Source organism: Rhamphochromis longiceps, linkage group LG10 (genome assembly GCF_057381845.1).
Source record: "Rhamphochromis longiceps isolate RC_006_pf linkage group LG10, R_longiceps_female_GT1.1, whole genome shotgun sequence".
Lineage (NCBI taxonomy): Eukaryota > Metazoa > Chordata > Actinopteri > Cichliformes > Cichlidae > Rhamphochromis > Rhamphochromis longiceps.
The window spans coordinates 21262183-21281652 of NC_140566.1; the positions used below are offsets into that span (position 1 = coordinate 21262183).

Here is a 19470-nt window from a genome sequence, read left to right on the forward strand (position 1 = left end):
TTCCTGTACATACAAACCTACTGACACCATTACGATCCACACGGTTAAGAGTCAGGTTTGTGTGGGAAAACCACAATAACAACTAGCCAGCGTAAAGTGTGTGTGTGTGTGTGTGTGTGTGTGTGTGTGTGTGTGTGTGTGTGCGTGCGCGCGCGTGCGCGATGGGAGTCATTTAGCAACAGGCTGAGACACTATGACAGCATGCATGGACGGGAGAAAATGAATCAGGCAGAAAAAAAGGAGGGGGCTGGGGGCGAGAGTGAGACAAGAGGCCTCAGCACATGAGCTGCATGGTGAAAAAACTATAGGAGTGTTTGCATATAGAGGGGTGGGAGGAAAGGAGGAGGAAGAAGAGGAGGGGTGACTTGAAGCGATGGTGGGGAAGGCGGGAGGGATGCGAGGAAGGCACAGGCTGACCCAGTTAGAAGTGTTGCATCATTCCTGGATCTACAGACTGGAGACCAAAAGGAAGCAACATAGGGGAAGAAAAATTACTCATATGATAGAAATTTAAACTTCTATCTGGCAAGCATCTTAGAAAATTACATTATGTCGTCAGTTAATGCTGATCACCTGAAGCGTTAAGTTTAATCTGAAACTTTATTTATAGCTTTTTGTTGTTGTTGTCGTTGTGAAGACAAAAACAACCTTTAAAAGTTATTCTATTTCCGTTTTCCATTACATTTATGTGTCCCCTGCTTACTTGCTGCTGCAAAGTGCTGGGAGGCAGCAGTTTTCGCCTCCTCATGTATGCTACCACCAGAGGGCGCCACATCCTGTAACATATCCATTTCTGAAGCTTTCCCGAACGCTCTCACCGGGCATTGCAGGGATTATAACACCGGTCACGTAAACTAAAAGGGGATTCATCTAAGCTACACTGAGCTGACACAGAAACCTATAAATTACACGAGTGCGGAGATCTTCAAATGCAGACAAATGCAGTTTACTTCTCCGTGGTTGAATCAATACTGCAGCATCTGACGTGTCTGTGTTGTACACTGACCTTGAAACCTCTCCGCACTTTCTTATCATGCCAGCTTATTTAAATCGATGCTGGCTCACAGCTCCCTGCAGCTCACTGTCTCTCTCTGTGCCATGAATCCATATCAACAGTCTCGTTACAGAACTATGTAGAAATGGGTGACCTAGAAGCAATATAAATGAGAAAGTGAGCCTTCTCCCCCGTCTCCCTTCTTCTAACCATCTCATGAAGTATTCAGCTTGCACGAGGGAGAAAGCGGGCAAAAGCCATATATGAGAGAGAGGTGGTGGGGCGGATGTAGGCCAGTGTTTCTACTCCAGTGCCTCTTTTGAGAAACGCCAGTTTCAGACTGAGACAGGTTTCATTATTCTTTCATTAAATCCCACGAAGACACAATCACTGCACGAACTCGTGCAGTGATCAATCCCCATTTTGGCATTTGCACCTACCCTTTGCAGTCCTCTATAGCTAGCAGTATTTGAGTACCCTCACAGGTCTGCAGGACAGAGCAAGGTGTGGTGGTTTGCTCTTGCCATCCAGGCAACTGTTGCTAGGATACCAGGAGGCGCAGAGGAAGAGTAATTGCTGTGTGGGTGAGTGAGCAGGTGTGTGTGAGAGAGCACAGAAGTAGGCTGAGGTGCCGTACATAATTGATTAAAAAAAAAAAGGCCCTGAACTCTTCAGTGTAAAGAACTGGACTTTAAACTACTTTACACACACAGCACCCAAACATCTCGTTTTTAAATCACATTTTGTGTCTCTCATCTTATCTTTCATTAAAGAAAATACTCGAGATCGATCCATTCCTTCTATTTGCATCAGCAACAGTGACTATATGACCTCCTCACTGGATGGAAGTCGCCCTGAAGAGGCTGCACTGTAGCGTCAGACTAACATCAGTGCTCCTGAGCCTGATAGTTATACATAAATAATACTGGCTGTCTACAGCTGCAGTTTTTCCTCGACTGACCCATTTCTTTCTTAAGATTTTAGTCTGGCGACCTAAAGTTAGCAGACAGGCTTTAAAATCTAAGCTGACAATGTTTAGTGCTTGCCGATTTACAAGCACCAACTGCTCTCCAAGAGCCAAAATACTTTTCGGATTAAATGACGCGTATGTTACAAATAAAACCAATAGCACAAACAAGTCTCCACACAATTGGTTATTTGTGTTAAATCAATTAAAATCCTATCAAGAAAGCACTTGAACGCCTCTTCAGCACACAGACTACAAAGCTCTTACTTTGACATGCAGACTAGCCCGCTTTTTTTGACTATTAAAAGCAACAAGTGCAGCAGTTGCAGCATCCAATCAGATGCCTTTAATATCAAACGGACTGAATAATGTGCTGAAGCATCCAAACTTGCTCTTTGAGTTCTTGTTCCTCCTCCTCAAAGAAAGCACACACACGGGCAAGTTATATTTACAGAATTTTATTATGTTGCAAACAATGACATCCAGATATATTGATACACAACTTTTACTGTGCGTGTATGTGCATTTGTGAGTGTTTGTGTGTGTGTGTAAAGAGAGCAGTGAGACCACAGAAAGCAGAATGAAAACCCTGTGTGAGGGAGCCCTCAGTGGGTTAACAAGGCAGAGATAGCGAGCAAAAAAGAGGGCACTGGGCGATTTCTCCAGGGCGACGTACACACGCGCACAAACCTCAGGAAGAAAAAGGTGAGCCGGCTTATTTTCCTCTGTTAAACACACTTCTCGCTATGGGCTGTGTGCCTGTGCTCTCAGCAGCTTATGGATCATTAAGGTCCTGTGAGTGTCTACTAGAAAGCAAGTTTGTTAAAAGAGATGAAAGCGGCATGAATGAACACAGCGGGTGAGAAACTGCCTCCTCTCTCTCCTCTGACCATCAGAGCAGAGACGCTGGAGAGATTCTCCTGTCGTGACATACAAACACACACGCACACTCACACGACGTAAACACACATGTACATGTGCACTTGCACAAAAAAACAAAACTCATGAGATTCATCTAGGGAGCCGCAGCCTGCTTCAGTTTTTCATCTTCATTGTCAGCGTCGTCTCCTGGACAGGCTCCACTTTTCCCCACCTCCCTCACACTTTCTCCATCACCAACCACACAGTGACAGACCACAACAATGGAGGCATGGAGTAAAACAAAATTAAACTAAACCCCTCCAACAAAGAGGTGCTATTGGTATTCGTGCACTGTTAACCAGAACCCACCTAAGCCAGCACACAGATATTTACCCTTTGACCCGACGGGAAGTCATGAGAACGGTATGCAAATTTAAATTTTTTTTGTTGAATTAACCATGCAAGGATACTTCTTATTGGGTTTTTTTTGAGTGTGTTTATGTGTCAGAGATTGCGTGACATTTATTAAGCGTACCCTACATCCAGAATAATTTACACAAAAGGACAATAGTCATCTTAATAGGGCTGGACCGATGTAGGGGAGGAGGAGGGGGGGGGGGGGGGGGGGGAAGAGAGGAGAGGGGAAAGCGGCCTTGGTCTACTATGGTTTGAAGTGCAGAGGGTTGGGGGTGGGCACAAGGAAGAGGGTGCAGGACAGGGTTGGGCTTTAGGGGTGGAGGTTGGGGGTGATTGAGGCAATCTCAGCGGCACTCCCACACTTTGACTGTCTGATCGACACTGCCCGTCACCACGTAGGGAGCAGTCTTGTGGAAATCTGCAAGAGAGGGAAACATCTGCTCAGACACATTCAACAAGTTCACACATCACAGAGTGAGCATCAGCTCCAGCTCAGGTTACAGAGCTTCAAATACAGACAGCTTCATCTTTTGTCATATGTTATTTATTTTTAAAAAGTGCGTCTCACCAAGAGAGGTAACAAAGTGTTCGTGGGCACTCAAGGTCTTCATGCAGCGTTTGTTCTTGTAGTCCCAGATCCTAATGGTCTTGTCATCAGCACAGCTTACTATGAATCTTCCTCCAGGGTGAAACAATATCCCGCGCACCCAGTTGTCATGTCCCACCTGCAGACACAAGACCGATTAGCTACCACACTCCTCACTATTCACCCACTGTGCAGCGACACTGGGACTGACACTTCCGTTACTCACCAGAGTCATGAGGCAGATCCCGATGCTCACATCCCACATCTTGATCGTTTTATCTCTGGAGCCAGAGAGCAGGAAAGGCCCAGGTTTTCCACTCTTCTTATTCTATCACAAAGACAGAGATAGGACGAGGCCATTAGAAACAGTGTTTGGTTGCAGCAAAGATGACAGTGAAGTTTGGTATGTGTAAAGATTCCTTCTAAGATATGAAGAGATCATTTTTCAGCTATGACAACATGATTTAAGGCAGGATTACGCTGCTCTGTGAGTCAGTCTGAGCCTACTGAATGTTTTTGCAGAGTGCTCAAATTGTAAATGAGGGCAATAATTCTACACTATTCACTAGAATAATTATGTAGTAACTCATAAGAGAGGTTGTCTGAATCATTAATTCCTTCTTATTTACAAAACCCTGCTTTACCACACCAAAGTAAAGTGGTTTATTACAGTAACTGCGCTGCTACTGAGGCAGACACTTTCATAGAACCCAATGTACATAAACATCCTCCTGGGTCCTGCAGCTGCCATATTCACCTCTGAGCCTGTAGCTTCTAGGATGGTGGGATGAGCGCTGTCGGGGGCCCAAGCGATGCACTCTACCACATGTTCGTGTTCCCGCAACTCAGCTTTGCACTCCTTTGAGGCAACCACCCAGACGCGCACCGTCTGGTCATTGGAGCAGCTGGCAATCAACGAGCCGTCCTGATTGGGACGCACCATCCTCACCCACTCCCTATGGCCTGTAAATGTCTTCACACAGTACCTACAGAAGAAAGTACAAGGTGATCTACAGAGAGCATGTTCAACTTATCCTAAATGCATTACTACAGAGGGCTAAAACAGCATTGTTGGAATAAAGAATGAAATGTTTAAAGTTAACTTTAAATCTAGTTTAAGACCGTAAAACATGCCTCTGTCTCACTTACCCAGTGGCCACCTCCCACATCTTGATAGTCTTATCTCTGGAGGCAGATACTATATGGTCACCATTTGGCATAATAGCTACAGATGACACATTGTGATCGTGGCCTGTAGGACAAAGTCAAAAGATTAGTTGGTCTGCTCTTAATAAGGCAGATACTTCCCAAATAAGACCATCAATGTGTAAGATCTCTAAAATAAGACTACTTTTCTCCCAAAATGAATGACAAGCCTCAGGCCACAAGGCCCAGATTAAACCAGAACTTTCTGTTGTCTGTTGTGTTAACAAAATTCTCTCTCAGAAATACTCACATATTTAAATATAATTACAGTAAGATTAAAAAAAATACTGTGTAACACAAGTTACGATGGTGTAACTTAAAAGCCTTTGCAGGCGGTGTTTTGTAAATATTTCTTACCATGCATTGTTCGAATGCACTCAAAGCCCTGAAAATCCCAAAGTTTGATGCTCATATCAGCTGAACATGAAGCCAGAAGTTTTCCTGACTGGTCAAAGGAGATGTCCTGCACAGAGTCTGTGTGGCCTTTGAGGGTTCGCTCAAAGTCCCCTGCTTCATAGTCCCACACCTAAAATTACAGATGCAGGCAGTGAGGAACGCCAGTCCACAATGATCAAGAAGAACTTAATATCGAACCTAAAAACACATGCACACAAAAGTGCATGTGTATTTAATCAAAAGTGATTAAATTGGTCATTATTGGACAGAATCATGACACAGGGTTGGGTTACAAAATGTAACAAAAATACTAAAAACAGAAAACATTTCAGCCTAATTAAAAAGTATGCAATTTACTACCACAGTGTCAGTTAAATTCATTAAAACAAGAATGAACTTTGACGTTGGAAAGAAAAAGATTTGCACATTTCCCAGTGCTGTGCTCTGGGAGTGCTCCCTCTGACAACACAAGCATCACCCCATCTCCACATAGATGAGCAGTGACAAAGCAGAAAAAAATAAAACAGCGAAGGAGGGAGGAGGATGAAGGGAGGAGGATGGAGGGGGAAGTGTGCTGAAGCCGAAACGCAGAGGATAAAAAGGGAGAGCAGCCTCAGATCTGCAGTACGGCTTTGATCTAAAGGGTCAGAGCTGCAGAGGATTCGCTGTGCTGCAACAGTCTCCCTGATTTTGCTCATGAAATGCTGCTCAACACAGACACCACTGATTTGAAATTCCTCAGAGAGACATTTTCAAAAGAGTATAACTGACTTCAGATAAGGCATTTCAAAGATGTGAACAAAATGTGATGTGAACAAGAAGGGAAAAAAAAAGACAGCAGCAACTTATGACAGACAAATGAATGCATAATGTATCAGAGTGACAGGTAGGACAGGTTCCAGCCCCTCAGTGACCTTGAATTAAATAAGCAGAAGAAGATGGAAAAATGTGTGAATGGGCGATACAGCTGTTAATTCTCCACTTTGATATGGTGAAAAAGGAGACGTTCTATTTTTCAGTATGGAAACTACACCTTCACACTGCCCATATCTACAATGTAAAGGCTCTCCTCTAAACTTGTTTTCTCAAACTGTGATAGAAATGTAAGGACTTAACTAACCATAAAATGAATGAACTGCATGCAGGATTTGTAAGCAAGGTTCAAATGCAACTGACTGTATTTACTAATATTTTAACAGTATGCAAATGTTGTCTGGCAATACAGATGCAAACCTTAATGGTAGCATCCTCAGAAGCTGTGACCATGACCGAAAACACGGGGTGGAATATAACACGCGTGACCGGAGCACGGTGCCCACTCAAGGCGTATCTCTCTGGGGGGCGAGGGATCCACTCCTTGGGGTCGCGCTTCTGGCCCACAGACCCTCCGTGTGTCATCTCCTCTTTAGCCTCATTCAATTTTGACTCCAATTCCATCACCTAAAGTAAAGCAAGGAAAAGCAACAGGTTAAGAAATCCAGTGAGACAACACTTATCCCAATAAACAAAAAAAAGTTTTCAAATTCATTAATGCAAATAAAACTCGCTTTACCTATAGCTTCTTTGTACAGGGGGCCATGGCTAAACGCAGTTATCACTTTACATATTGCATTGTGCTTGCAAGTTTATTCCGCCATGTTAAAAATGTACAGCTAATCTCAAACGTGTTTTCATTTGTTACCTTCTTCTGTAATCTGATAACCGAGGTCCACTTCTTTTCCAACAGCCCTGCATACTTCTTATCTACTTCTTCATTCTGTGAACCAAGTAAAAGACAACAAATGTTCCCCCTCATTAAAATTACATGTGCAACTTTTTGGTCATTTCTGTGCATCAACCTCGTCATACCATATCTAACTCTGCCTCTTTCTTGAAAGTGGAATACGCCTCCTCGTAGCCATTGGAACGAAGATAGTCAGCTATGGCCCGGTTTCTGACAAAAAAAATAAATAAATAAATAAAAAAATTACAACACCACAGTCATTTTTTTTTTGTTTTGTTTAAAGGTTTCATCTCAAGATTTAACCAACTCTTTGGAAATGCAGTTTCTGTGAAACCACTAGAGTCCAAAACAAATTTCTGCGAGAGGAAAATTAAGTATATTGTATCATATATCACTAACATTTCTAATCTTACGTGACAAACATGAACTGAGGGCAGTTGTGCCAAATCAAACACATGTCAATAAAGTCAAGGTGATGTCGACATTTATTAAGTAGCAAGTCTACCCCAACCGAAATTCTGGTTCTTGAAAGAGGGCAGAGTGCACCCCGTCTTATGATGGGGGCTTTGGGATTCAAGTTTCACAGTTCCCCTCCCCTTAAAAGTCGGGCAGTTTGAGCAAGTGTCAGAGGAAATTCTAACCCTTCATTGAAGAAAACAAAACGTAAGGACCCGATCACTGGGAAACTGTGTTTTGTGCTGCTATGGAAACCAAAGACTTGGCACAGAAAGAGTCCTGAACACCAAGTGTGGATGACACGAAGCCCACAACCCACAAGTCCATGGAAACGCATAGCGAGCATGCAAATACACACATACAGAGTTATATAAATGATTGTAAGGGCTCTTTTATAAGATGAGGGGTGAATATTTCATGAGTAAGTGAGCTAAATTTAGGCTGCAGCTTTGGGGCTACTTCGAATGTCTGATAAATCCTGTCTGCTATTGCTTTTCAACAGGATTTCCACTGATTTCTTCGTTTCGGGGTTTTTCAGACCTTTATTGCAACAAGACAGCAAAGAGAAGACAGAAAAGCTGGGAGAAAGACCAGTGGGGGACAGAAAACAAACAAACAACAACAAAAAAAAACCCAACAACAACAACAAAACAAACCCCCTGCACAGTAAGTACTCTTGGGCCAGATTCAAACCTGAGCCTCTGTGTTGGTGTTATGGTATATGGGTCGCCCACTTAACTTAATAAGCATAGGGGTTTTTCAGGTTTTTCATGAGTTAAACCAGCCATGATCAAACCTGTTTTTTTTGGGGGGTTTTTTCCCAACGTTCTACATTTTGAAGTCCAATGGTGAGTTAAACTCCTAAAACATGTTTAAAAATATACTTTTTGTATTGTCTGGACTGTGAGATCAGCCAGTCATTCACCACGGAAGAAGGCTGCCCACATTAAACAGCCATCACTTTGTTAAGTTCCTCCTCCTGGCACACCCCACTCATTTATTTGCTCCTGTCATGCGGGGTTATGAAATATTCACCAAGCAGCTAACAAGTGAAGCACCATAAAGCTCACATCTCTTTACACTTCCTACAATACGTTCTTGTAAGGCAGCGTTTTGTATCAGGACTAGAAAATACAAAATTTACAAAAAAAAAAAAAAGGCTCATTTATAGAAAGTGCCCCCCTCCCTCTCCTCAAGTCCTGTCAGTTTACATGTCCATTCTTGTTTGTATGTTTAAGAAGGCTGCATTCCCACACATTTACATCAGGGCACTCACAGTTCATCTCTTTGTCTCTGTGACAGCACCATGGTGGCTGCTGTTCACTCCCTCTCAGGGAGGTGAGGATGAGGTGATGTGGGAGGGGAGGGGGAAGTCTGGCTCGTAAGTGTCTGGTGGTGAGGTGCCCGATCCCTCAGAACTTTCTCCTCCAGGGGTGCAAAGGTGGGGAAAGTAAAGGTGCCGGGCAGAGCAAGATGATCTGGAGATACTGCCGTCACCCAAATGTCAGAATCAGGTTCCACGAGTTCTCCCAAAGGTCCAAATCTGTCTCACTGAACAGATGAGCCCATCACCTGATGAACAGAGGAGAGGGTGAAGAGCAGTGGATTAAACATACATATATGCAGTATTCAGACATACAGAAACATGGGACACATGAATTACAATCTAGAAGAATTCTCCAACAGTAAAGTCAGTGGTAAAAGAATATGAAACTTTTCAACACCACATTTTGGAGCCAACAAACTTTCCAGTATTTTTTTTAAAGCAGATTTTATTTGTGATTCCAGAATAGGAATGTGAGCAGCTAGATGTTGAAATCCTGCTGTTTGTAGTGGTGCAACGGATCAAAAGTCTCACGGTTCGGATCGGATCAGATCACGTTTTTTTTCATCACAGATTGGATGCCTCCACTCTGCCTCCTGACATCTGACCCACGTTAACACATGGACTGAACAGACACACACCCACAATGGACAACTGTACCCTCAAACACACAATAATAACATGGACTGAACCACCACTCACAACCACTAGCACTTTATATAGCCTCTGTAGAAATTATCCACATATCTCACTTATCTTAACTGCACTACTGTATAGCTCTGTGTAAATAATCATTCTGTACATTCGATAATTTTTAATCCTACAACTGTTTACAACTTGCATAGTTCCCATTTCTGTATAGCTGTATATCTCAGATTTCTGTAAAGTTATTTATTTCATATTCTGTATAGTTTTTCATATTTATATCCTGTTCATAGCTTGTACTCACTACAGCCTGTACATACTTATAGTTATAGAATATTCACAACATACTTCATACCGTGTACATTATAACATACCATAATAGACCCATTTCTGTAATATACTCACATATCTATATTATTGCTAATATATATTGTAATATATCTATATCACTAAAGCACTTCTGGATGGATGCAAACTGCATTTCGTTGCCCTGTACCTGTGCATGTGTAATGACAATAAAGTTTAATTCTATTCTATTCTATCAATTTTCGAATCAGCGAAAAAAAAAAAAAAAAAAGACAACAAAAATTTAAGTCGCCATTTACTTATTTAAGTACTTTTTGCCTATTAAAAAACATTCAACTCAAGACTCATTCCTCGCTGTGATTTAATGAGCGGTCAAGTAACTTTAAACTTTTCCTGCTCATACATGCTTGGAGCGATCTTGTCACTGAAGTGGACGCGCGACGGGATATCATAGCGTGGCTCAAGCACGTTCATCATAGTTTAAACTAGTGCTGTCAGTGTAAATCTCGTTAAGATGACGTTAATGCCATAACTGCATTAACGTGTTAACTAGTTACCGCGGATCGCCCCGTGCGTGGGGCTGCACGGCGTCAATGCGTCAACTAGCGCATTGACTAGTTTAAACCCCCTGTTTTGCACAACAGAATACGGCCTCCCGTCTGCAGCTAAACACCCCAATAGCTTTTGTAATAGCTTTAGCCCGGTCGGACTGGGCAGCAAAGGACTGCTTAAATACCGCAAACTCCTCTGCTCCTCCACTTGGACCGCTAGCGCTGACCATAGCTATCGCTTGACAGACTGATCACGTGCACCATACACATACTTTTTTCTTTTTTTTCGAATCTTCGGATCACGTGCGTGCTGAACTGTGGAGTGGGATCGGTTCGGATTACGGATCAACCATGATCCGTTGCACCACTACTGGTTTGTTAATCAAATTACTCTAATTTTTCCTGTTATTAAGATGTTCCGATGGCACTGTTCCCTCTCTGTGATGGGGAGTTGAAAACAACAACAACAAAAAAGATAGCTTATAGGTGATAACTGTGTTAATGAATGCTGTTCTGCAGTATTCTGATGTAGAACATGACTGATTGATTATACAAAGCAATGTGTTCTGCACATGCGCGTGGACGTTGACCTACAAAGGTGGAACGCACACACAGTAACAAATGCAATTTGACTTTTACAGAATGCTAATCTTAAAGGTAGGGCTGCTCGATTATGGCAAAAATGATGATCACGATTATTTTCACTGAAATTGAGATCGCGATTATTTGACGATATTTATTTAACCCTTTAAGACCTACTATAGAACCAAGTCCGCCAGAGCTCATATTATTTTTTTTTACATGTTGTAGTGCCGTTTGTGGGAGCATTTCAATTTGCTATGCAACTGTTATAGCCCATATTTTAATAATATGTATGCATTAAGTCCATAGTAACTACATTAATTGCAAAAAAGTGCAATAAACTACAAAAAAATTGAAAATCGTTTTTGTTTTTTACATGTATTTCTACTTGGAGAAATTTAAGAGGTTTATCCCTCAAAACTTTAAATACAAAAAAGTTGCAAAAAATAGTTTACAACAACAGGAAATTTATTTTGAGTGTATTCATAGTTTTATTTTGGAGATACAGCAATTTTTATATACTGCAGGAAAAACGAAAAAACAATCCTATGATGCAAATTTGCAAAGAAAACAGCATGTGCATCAAAATAAACTATTTCCAGCAGTGCAATTTGAGTTCTAAGCATCCCAGCAACTATTCAGAAAGGTCAAACATGACCAGTATAGGCTTTTAAGGCCTACAAGTAAAAAACTACAATTTCCGCGAAAATGACGTCACTTCCGGTTTCGGCCAGGAAATGGCAGACATACAGTTCGCGCTGACGTCTGTTTCACTGTGGGAAGTGTTACGAACAGCTGATAGGAACGGCAAAGCGTGTTTCTGGAATATTGTGTTTTTGTTCCTGCAAGAGCTTTTTATGCAGTTTTTGCAAAGCTTTATGTGGAAGGAAACCGACCGAGGACAAGCTGATGGCATCAGATGTAAGTACAACTCCTCTGGTTTCATATGCAAAACAAATTATTGCGCTAGCTTACACGGTTCCGGTTCTACAGGGATTTAAAAATAGTTACACAACACGGAGCGTGCTGCTCTGACCGGCTTTAAAGGGTTAACAATGACTTTAAAAAATAATATAAAATAGTGTGCAACACCACTGAAGTTTTTTTACCTCTCTTTTCAACCAGCGGCAGTCACTCTCCTCTCCAAATAACTTCTGCTTAGCTTTCCGGGCTTCCCTCGGGTCCTCTTAATCAGTGGTCTCCAACCTTTTTTGCGCCCGACAATATTTTCACGGACCGGCCTTTAAGGTGTCGCGGATAAATGAGGGAGGGGCTAATAATCGGCTCAGTCATTTTTAATGATCGTTGAAAGCCCAGATCGTAATCGTGATTAAAATTCGATTAATTGAGCAGCCCTACTTAAAGGCGCAATTTAGTACAGTGGAACCCCGACTTACGAAATTAATCTGTTCCCGAGGGTCTTTCGTAACTCGAAAATCTTTGTAAGTCGAAGCACCCATTGCGCGTTTTGAGTGAGGCGATGCTGAACGATAGGCTATAGGCTAATTGCTAACTAGAACAACGTCGTTCAAGTGGAACCGCGAAGCGCAAGTACGGAAGCCAAGGGGTTGTCACATGATTTGGAAGGCATTGTAGGCTCAGCCAATCAGAGCCAGCAGATTTCATTACTCGGGCATTTTGCCGTAACATGGGCAGAAATACTGTCGTTCAGTGCCTTCGTAACTTGAATTTTTCGTGAAACGGGGTATTCGTAAGTCGGGGTTCCACTGTATAATTTTTTTCCTTTTGGACCACTTGATTTACTAGTCTTTTAAACAACTGGTTCAATGCATGCAGTTTTTATGTCCCGATAACCACAGAAATGATTTTTGGTATTCATTTATCTTTATTTTACATGGAAGTCCCACTGAAATCAAATCTCTTTGACATGACCAAGGTAACAGCCATACAAACTCAAAATACAATAAAATCAAATATAATGTAAAATGCGAGAGAGTATAGGATATACTATATACACTGGTGTGCACATAAGTGGTCCACAGGTGCGCATGGATTAACCCCAGACACTGACAGAGGACCATAAGAGCATGTTGCCCTTGTTTATGTCACAGTCTGCTGCATTGTTCTCGTCCACTTCACCCTTTAGACCGCCTTAAGATAAATGAAAACTGCAAGGTGCCTCACTGGAAACTGTTCATAATAATATTTATATTTTACAGATGAGCATCTGCTTAAAACGGAAGCATTCAACCACTGCAAACATTTAGCCTGTAATATCCTAGAAGGAGCTCCTCTCTCCTGCCTGCAAACATGATGACTGACTGAGATGACAGGACAGAGCAAATGATTTTAGCTGATCTCATCTCTCACCATGGTGTAAAAACAGCGATTTGACCAAACATACCATGCTCCATCTATTACAGAACCAAGACAATCTCTGTTACTTCTGCACCTGCCCGACACTTCTGAACATCACCATTAAGGAGAAAATACTTTAAAAGAACACACAGGCAAAAGTTATTGCAAATAAATAATAATTGAAGAACGGTATAAAATTCACAAACACCTTTTTAAATCTTCTAAGTTATTACACTGAGAGGCAAATGTGTTTAGTTACAAGGTTAGGACAAAAGGAACTCATGCGGGGGCGATTTGTTTGCAACCTTCCATTCTCTTAAATTAATTTTTTTTTTTTAAATAAAATAAAATACAAAAATTATTTTAATGAGTTTTCTACACAAAGATATAAACAAATAAAAAAAGGAAAACCATACACACTTATTAGTAGGGGTGCAACGATACACAAAATTCACGGTTCGGTTCGGTTCGATACTTTGGTGTCACGGTTCGATATTTTTTCGATACAAAAAAATGTTCATGCCTTTTTAATTTGTCATTTATTAAAATTATAAATATATATTTTAACTCAAAAGTACAGTTTTTAAATTTAACCCTAACCCTTGTGCGTGTTTTTTATTTTGACAGCGAATGCGCACCTGCGGGACCACTTTTGTGCAGCCCTGGTTATTTAGCTCGTCATATTGCAGCCACAGAAATTCTTTTGTCCATGAAACCATAAAGCTGCACTTTCTTTTTGCCTTATAGTCTGATTTGTCATAACTTCTCCGTTTTGTGGTAAGCTTTTCTTTGGCTGTCACTTCTTCACCCTGACCTGTCTTGTTTGGCTCAGCAGAACTGAAATGCTTTTACACATGCACTCACATAAGCTCAGCGATTCTCTGCGCGATCAACCTCTCACATGTTTAAGCTTGCTGCGGGAGATTTCACTTGTCATGTTTGCATAGTAAGCTAACGATTAATAAGACGATGTCAGAGGAATTGGTGCGCAAATTATCATCACTCACAGATCAGTGCTGTCGCTCTCTATACACAGTTCGCACAATTGCAAAGTGAAAGCAAAAAAACAAGCGCAAATTCAAACGCGATTTCAATATGTCACATATTGACAGTGGCTCACCGATGCCAATGACATAATTACCCAGCTACATTTCTGAAAGAATGCAAAAGCATTGACATATATTTTTCCTTCCTACAATAGCCCGACGGGCAGGGAAGAGATTTTGGTAGCCCGACTGAAAAAAATCGCTAGCCCCAGGACGTCAGGCTAGCGATATTGCAAGCCCTGTATCTGATTGAGAAATCATGCATCTTTGGAAAAGAGAGTTTATTACAGAGAAATGTCTCTTTCCAAAATAAAAGCTATACTATCCGCTTCTTCTGGGCTATATTCTCAGCAGCATAAGGAGAATCATGTGCTAACAGCTGTCTAAATGACTCGGCTAAAGTTAGTAGCATGCTTGTTGTTTTTGTCTTTGCACTAGGATGATGTAAATGTGCAGTCATATTCGTTGTGTTCCCACTAGTGCTTTCAGGTTAATCTCGTTGAAATGACTTTAACACCACAACACGGCAAATCTCCGTTAACGAGCTACCGCCGATCGCCCAGTGCATGGGGCTAGACGGCCAACACGTTAACGAGCTAACTGCGCTAACACACTAGTTCCCACCCATGTAATTGAGCATTGCATGGCACATCCAACATACTGTTTTACTTTAGTCCATGACTCGCTTACCTTCAGGGTCATACGTCACATGAAAACCAAAATAATTCCAAACGCCAGATTTGAATGAGGGTGGGGGAGCTTAACTTCTGTCTTGCTAGCTTGCCCTGCGCTCTTCCTTCTGACTATGCTGTCTGTGTTGAGCGCTCAGTGGATCTGCGCTCGACAGTGCAGCCTAGGCGGAGTAGTCGAACGCAGATTCACTGAGCGCTCAACACAGACAGCATCGTCAGAAGGAAAGTTGATAAAATAAATTACAAATGTTGTATTGTTCGATACATATGCGTACCGAACCGAAAGCACTGTATCGAACGGTTCAATATCGATACGAATATCGTTGCACCCCTACTTATTAGTGTATGAACATAACTGCTTATTTTCTAGTTAGAAACCGGGTGTTGTATCATTTGTAAACATTCACATAATCATTAAGCTATTAGAAACATGTTTATGCAACATTTGTTTATGCAACATTTTTTTAAGACACACCTCTATTTCTACCACTAACTAGCCTCTACGTGTGAATTCATGAAGTTTATGAATGCAGCTTGCTAACCAACTTCAGTAGCACTGGATAATAACTTCATAGTCTCATTCAAATATGTCAACTTATGGCTTGAAGAAACCAGGTGGCTGAAAAAGCACCAACACTGAAGCTTCAAAATGTGTAGTCCAAACTCAGTGGGTGGATACGACCATCTTTTATACCATCTATTATTCTCCCTCACTTTTCCCAAGATCTGGTTCGAGGTATAACAGAATGACCAATGGGTAACTTCATGGTCGCGGGTCCATTTTTTCATACTGTCTGATACACAGAAGTAGCTAGAGAACAATTCAAAGAACCAACCCAATAATTAGTTAAGTGCATTTATGCAATCCTATAATCACAGGATTTAAGATTTTGATTTTTCATGGCTGAGCTTACAATAACAAGGGGGAAAGACAGCGTCCCTTTTCTTCTGTCTTCAAAACACACAGTTCCTACAGTGCAGGATTCTTTTTTTTTTTTTTTTTTTTTTTACAATTATAGAAAGAAGGAACCTTTGAAAAGAAAAGTCAAATTAAACAACCTTGTGATTGTCCATAGGTGTGCAGCCATGGGTCACAGCAGCCAGCAACTGACTGTGGAAGATTTAAAGAATATCTGAGAAATGACACTTCTATATTCTAGATACTTGGTGATTTCTGCAAGCAATTGATTGTGCATTTACATAAAAAGAATATAATCATACTATGATATTGCCCAATGTGATTTAATTGCTCTAAACCTTTATTATTAAACCAATGCCAACGTCTTTAGATGGACAAACAAGCCAACGTGGTGTCATCGGCACATTATCCATGAGGCGATCAGTAGAGTGTACATAGCATACCGAACACTTTCAATTTAGCAGTCAGTGAAAAGGACAGAGATGTCCTCCCATCTTGCTCCCGATGCTCATCGTTATCCACAAAGCTCTTCACGCCTCTCACCAAGAGCTACAAATGTACCCATGAAATACTCTCAAACCGTGAAGGTGAAAGATGACTAAGCCCCCATTAAGACTACAATAACAGGCAGTGATGTCAGCTACGCCTCAGCTCCTCCCGACTCAAATACGCGTTATGTTCAGTTTAACAAGCAACATGCACAGGTGACCCAGACCTTACCGCACTTGTCAAATAATCGCACCGCTATCTAAGCGGTGTAGAAATTCATTACTAATTGTAATGATGCAATCATGAGAATAATTTCACTGAACCTGCTAGGCACTCCTACATTCCCTATCTTCTTATCAACCAAACTACTTTACAATGATAAGGCAAGATTTTACACAGGCTCAAAATAGGACTTTGCAGAAGGAGACTACATACGTGAGCAAGACTAGTCCAAATACAGTTAAGGCCAACGTCTCAGCTGCCCTACTTAAAAGACGTCTATGCATTTCCCTGTTATTTCTCGTCACTTCACACACCAAAATCTATTCTATTTTACAACCAAGTAAATTAATCACCATTTACAAAAAAATTATAACAATGAATGTCTGTGAAGGTTCTCAGTCATCCAGGTCATCGTAGTCAAAGGAGCTTGACAATGAATAATAAAACTCTAAATTCTCTATCCTGGGTAATTTTGTGTTGGAAGACAACCAAAGACTCCTTTTTTCAACTTCAAAGTATAGACAGAGGAAGAAAAAAAAAAAAACAAACAAAAAAAAAAAAAACTCTGCACATTATAAAACAGGAAAATAAAATACACTGGATAAGCTGAATCAAAAGCATGACCCTAAAAACTGACTTGGCATGGTTTGTAGACAATTTAAACCATCACATTTTTTTTATTTGTTTGTTTGAAATTTGTTTAAAATAAAGACTTCCAGAAAGGTTTGGGTTCTTCACTTAAGCTATTAGTTATACACCATAATAAAAGAGCCTACAGGCAGAGATTAGAAACAGAACTAATCATGCCTTTTTAACTCCTTGATAAAATGTACAGCCTGTGGGTACACGTGTCTCGACTGAGTTTATGACTAGACAGAGGGGCATATGTTGTTTTGTTATTTAGATAAGACATAATTTCACAATGTTTACATGCAGACCCAATGAAACAAAAAGGTGACAAAAACCAACCAAACCCATTAGTATTTGCTCTGTTCGTGTCAAACTGCTGAGCAATGCCCCTCCTTATGGATGACCTTCAGGCCAAACAAGTCCCTTCTTGCACAGACTAAAGCATATAGCAATGTTTGCTTACTAACCAAACATCATGACAAAGCAATCTGTTTTATTCCACTTGCAAGCCCTGATACTTAAGATTTCCTTAATTATGTCATTTAAGTTTATTCTATTAGTCTAGAACTTCAGCTTAAAAGTTATTCTCACGACCAAAGTGCTGCCAACAGTCACAGCCCATGACATAAAAAATCCAAACTATTTAACAATCTTAAAAATGGTACCAAAAATACCCAAACAACTACAACAAAAACCTGCATATTAATAGATGCAGGCATCTCAAACATATTATAAACAAATCAGAAATGCATGCATAAATGTAGCACTGAATTGAACCTTTACCTTAGTATATAAAATATAATTTCACGCTATAAGATGGACAGTCTAATGAACAAGCACTGGCCTTCGCGTTCCGTGTTATGCAATAGCAACTGGTAGACAAATCAATAATGATTCAATTAGCAAAATTGGGCTTAGAAGACAGTTTTGTGCACAGCAATTTAAATCTGCATAGTATTTTTCCATCAGACTCCACTCTGAATGTAATTCCTAAAATGCAGGTTTAAATATGGAGGAAAACTACCAAATGTCCCAAGACTGCTTCATGTATTACAAATCATAGACGAGTTTTAAAATCTGGATAGGGTGACGTCTTTCTAAGCCTCTGTGGCCACAAGGGCAAAGTTGCAGTACAGCCTCAGCAACGCCCTTTCCAGCTAGCGTTAGCTTAGCACGACAAGTGCACCAAGTCCGCTAATAACCACACGCTGGATTCCTGGATCACCACACCGTCAACATAACAAAATATACAAAGGGCGTCTGTCCACACCAACGAAGAGCTAAAACATCCAGCCGCTTGTTTGACAAAAAAATAACTGCTACCCGATATATGTGAAGGCGGAGAGGGTATGAGCCCCAAGTTTGGGATGTTATTGCCAATATTCCCAATACGAGACAACACAAAAGGCTTCAACTTTCAGAATTCAGAACCTTAATTTAGGCGTTTTCAGCCGCATCAGATCCTTTGCAGCTGACCGTGAGAAATATGACAGCACCCAGGTTAGCTTAGCCGGCTAGCACACCACGTTAGCTCATCCGAACTTCCATAAATAGGCGTAGCTAACGTTAGCTCGATCTACAGGGAGGGTTCACAACAAGCGCCCAGATGCAAGTCATGCATAGTCCGAGAGTCGCGACACTTGCTTTTAAAAATCCCAGTCACACTCGGGGGCGTTGAATAACCTCACCGTGAGACTGTCTCAACGTTCAACCTCCGAGTCGATGATCTTATGCGGGCGAACTTTTGCCACTTAGCTTAGCTCTCGGCCTCTCCGCCATTTTGAGGTTGGAACGGGAAAGCGCAGACACTGCAGGCAATTCGTCGTCAAAATAACAAGTCTCACTAAGTGCCAAAACAAAAATACACATTTGTTACAACTAATAACTTACCATAAGGCAAATCTCATTCTCATATCTTCTTTCCTGGCCCGAGCATGCGACGGAATACCCTGGTTTTGATGTGATAATGGGACTTTTCGCATCACCCGGCACGGACGGCCAGATTTTTCTCCTCTTGGTACCACCGCATTCGCCCGACCCAGCTAACGGTCGCGGTTGGATATCGGGAGCGCGCACGTTCACATGAATGGTGGCGCGCAGCGTACAGATATCACGCTCTAAATATCACGCTTTAATTTT

General features: G+C 41.3%; 1 protein-coding gene across 2 annotated transcripts; it reads right to left on the bottom strand.

The window, feature by feature from the left end:
- Nucleotides 1-2403: 2403 nt before the first annotated feature.
- On the bottom strand, nucleotides 2404-19380 carry LOC146660848 (lissencephaly-1 homolog A-like). Of its 2 annotated transcripts, XM_085420882.1 has the most exons (11): nucleotides 19222-19380; nucleotides 8883-9178; nucleotides 7276-7360; nucleotides 7109-7183; nucleotides 6661-6867; nucleotides 5389-5557; nucleotides 4975-5077; nucleotides 4583-4811; nucleotides 4052-4153; nucleotides 3808-3964; nucleotides 2404-3657 (listed from the first exon to the last, which is right to left on the bottom strand). In XM_085420882.1, exons 2-11 carry the CDS (start codon nucleotides 8912-8914, stop codon nucleotides 3584-3586), a joined length of 1233 nt encoding a protein of 410 aa, XP_085277008.1. In that variant the 5' UTR covers nucleotides 8915-9178; nucleotides 19222-19380; the 3' UTR covers nucleotides 2404-3583. The 2 variants fall into 2 exon arrangements, with proteins under 2 accessions (XP_085277008.1, XP_085277009.1); XM_085420883.1 differs by lacking the exons at nucleotides 7109-7183; nucleotides 7276-7360.
- Nucleotides 19381-19470: the final 90 nt, after the last annotated feature.

Excerpts from the sequence above, each read along its gene's own strand:
- LOC146660848 (XM_085420882.1), bottom strand. The coding sequence starts at position 8,914 with ATGGTGCTGTCACAGAGACAAAGAGATGAACT. Across the intron at positions 7,361-8,882 it reads CAGAGACAAAGAGATGAACT|AAACCGGGCCATAGCTGACT; the intron begins GTGAGTGCCCTG and ends TTTTTTTGTCAG. Across the intron at positions 4,154-4,582 it reads TAGAAGCTACAGGCTCAGAG|AATAAGAAGAGTGGAAAACC; the intron begins GTGAATATGGCA and ends TCTTTGTGATAG.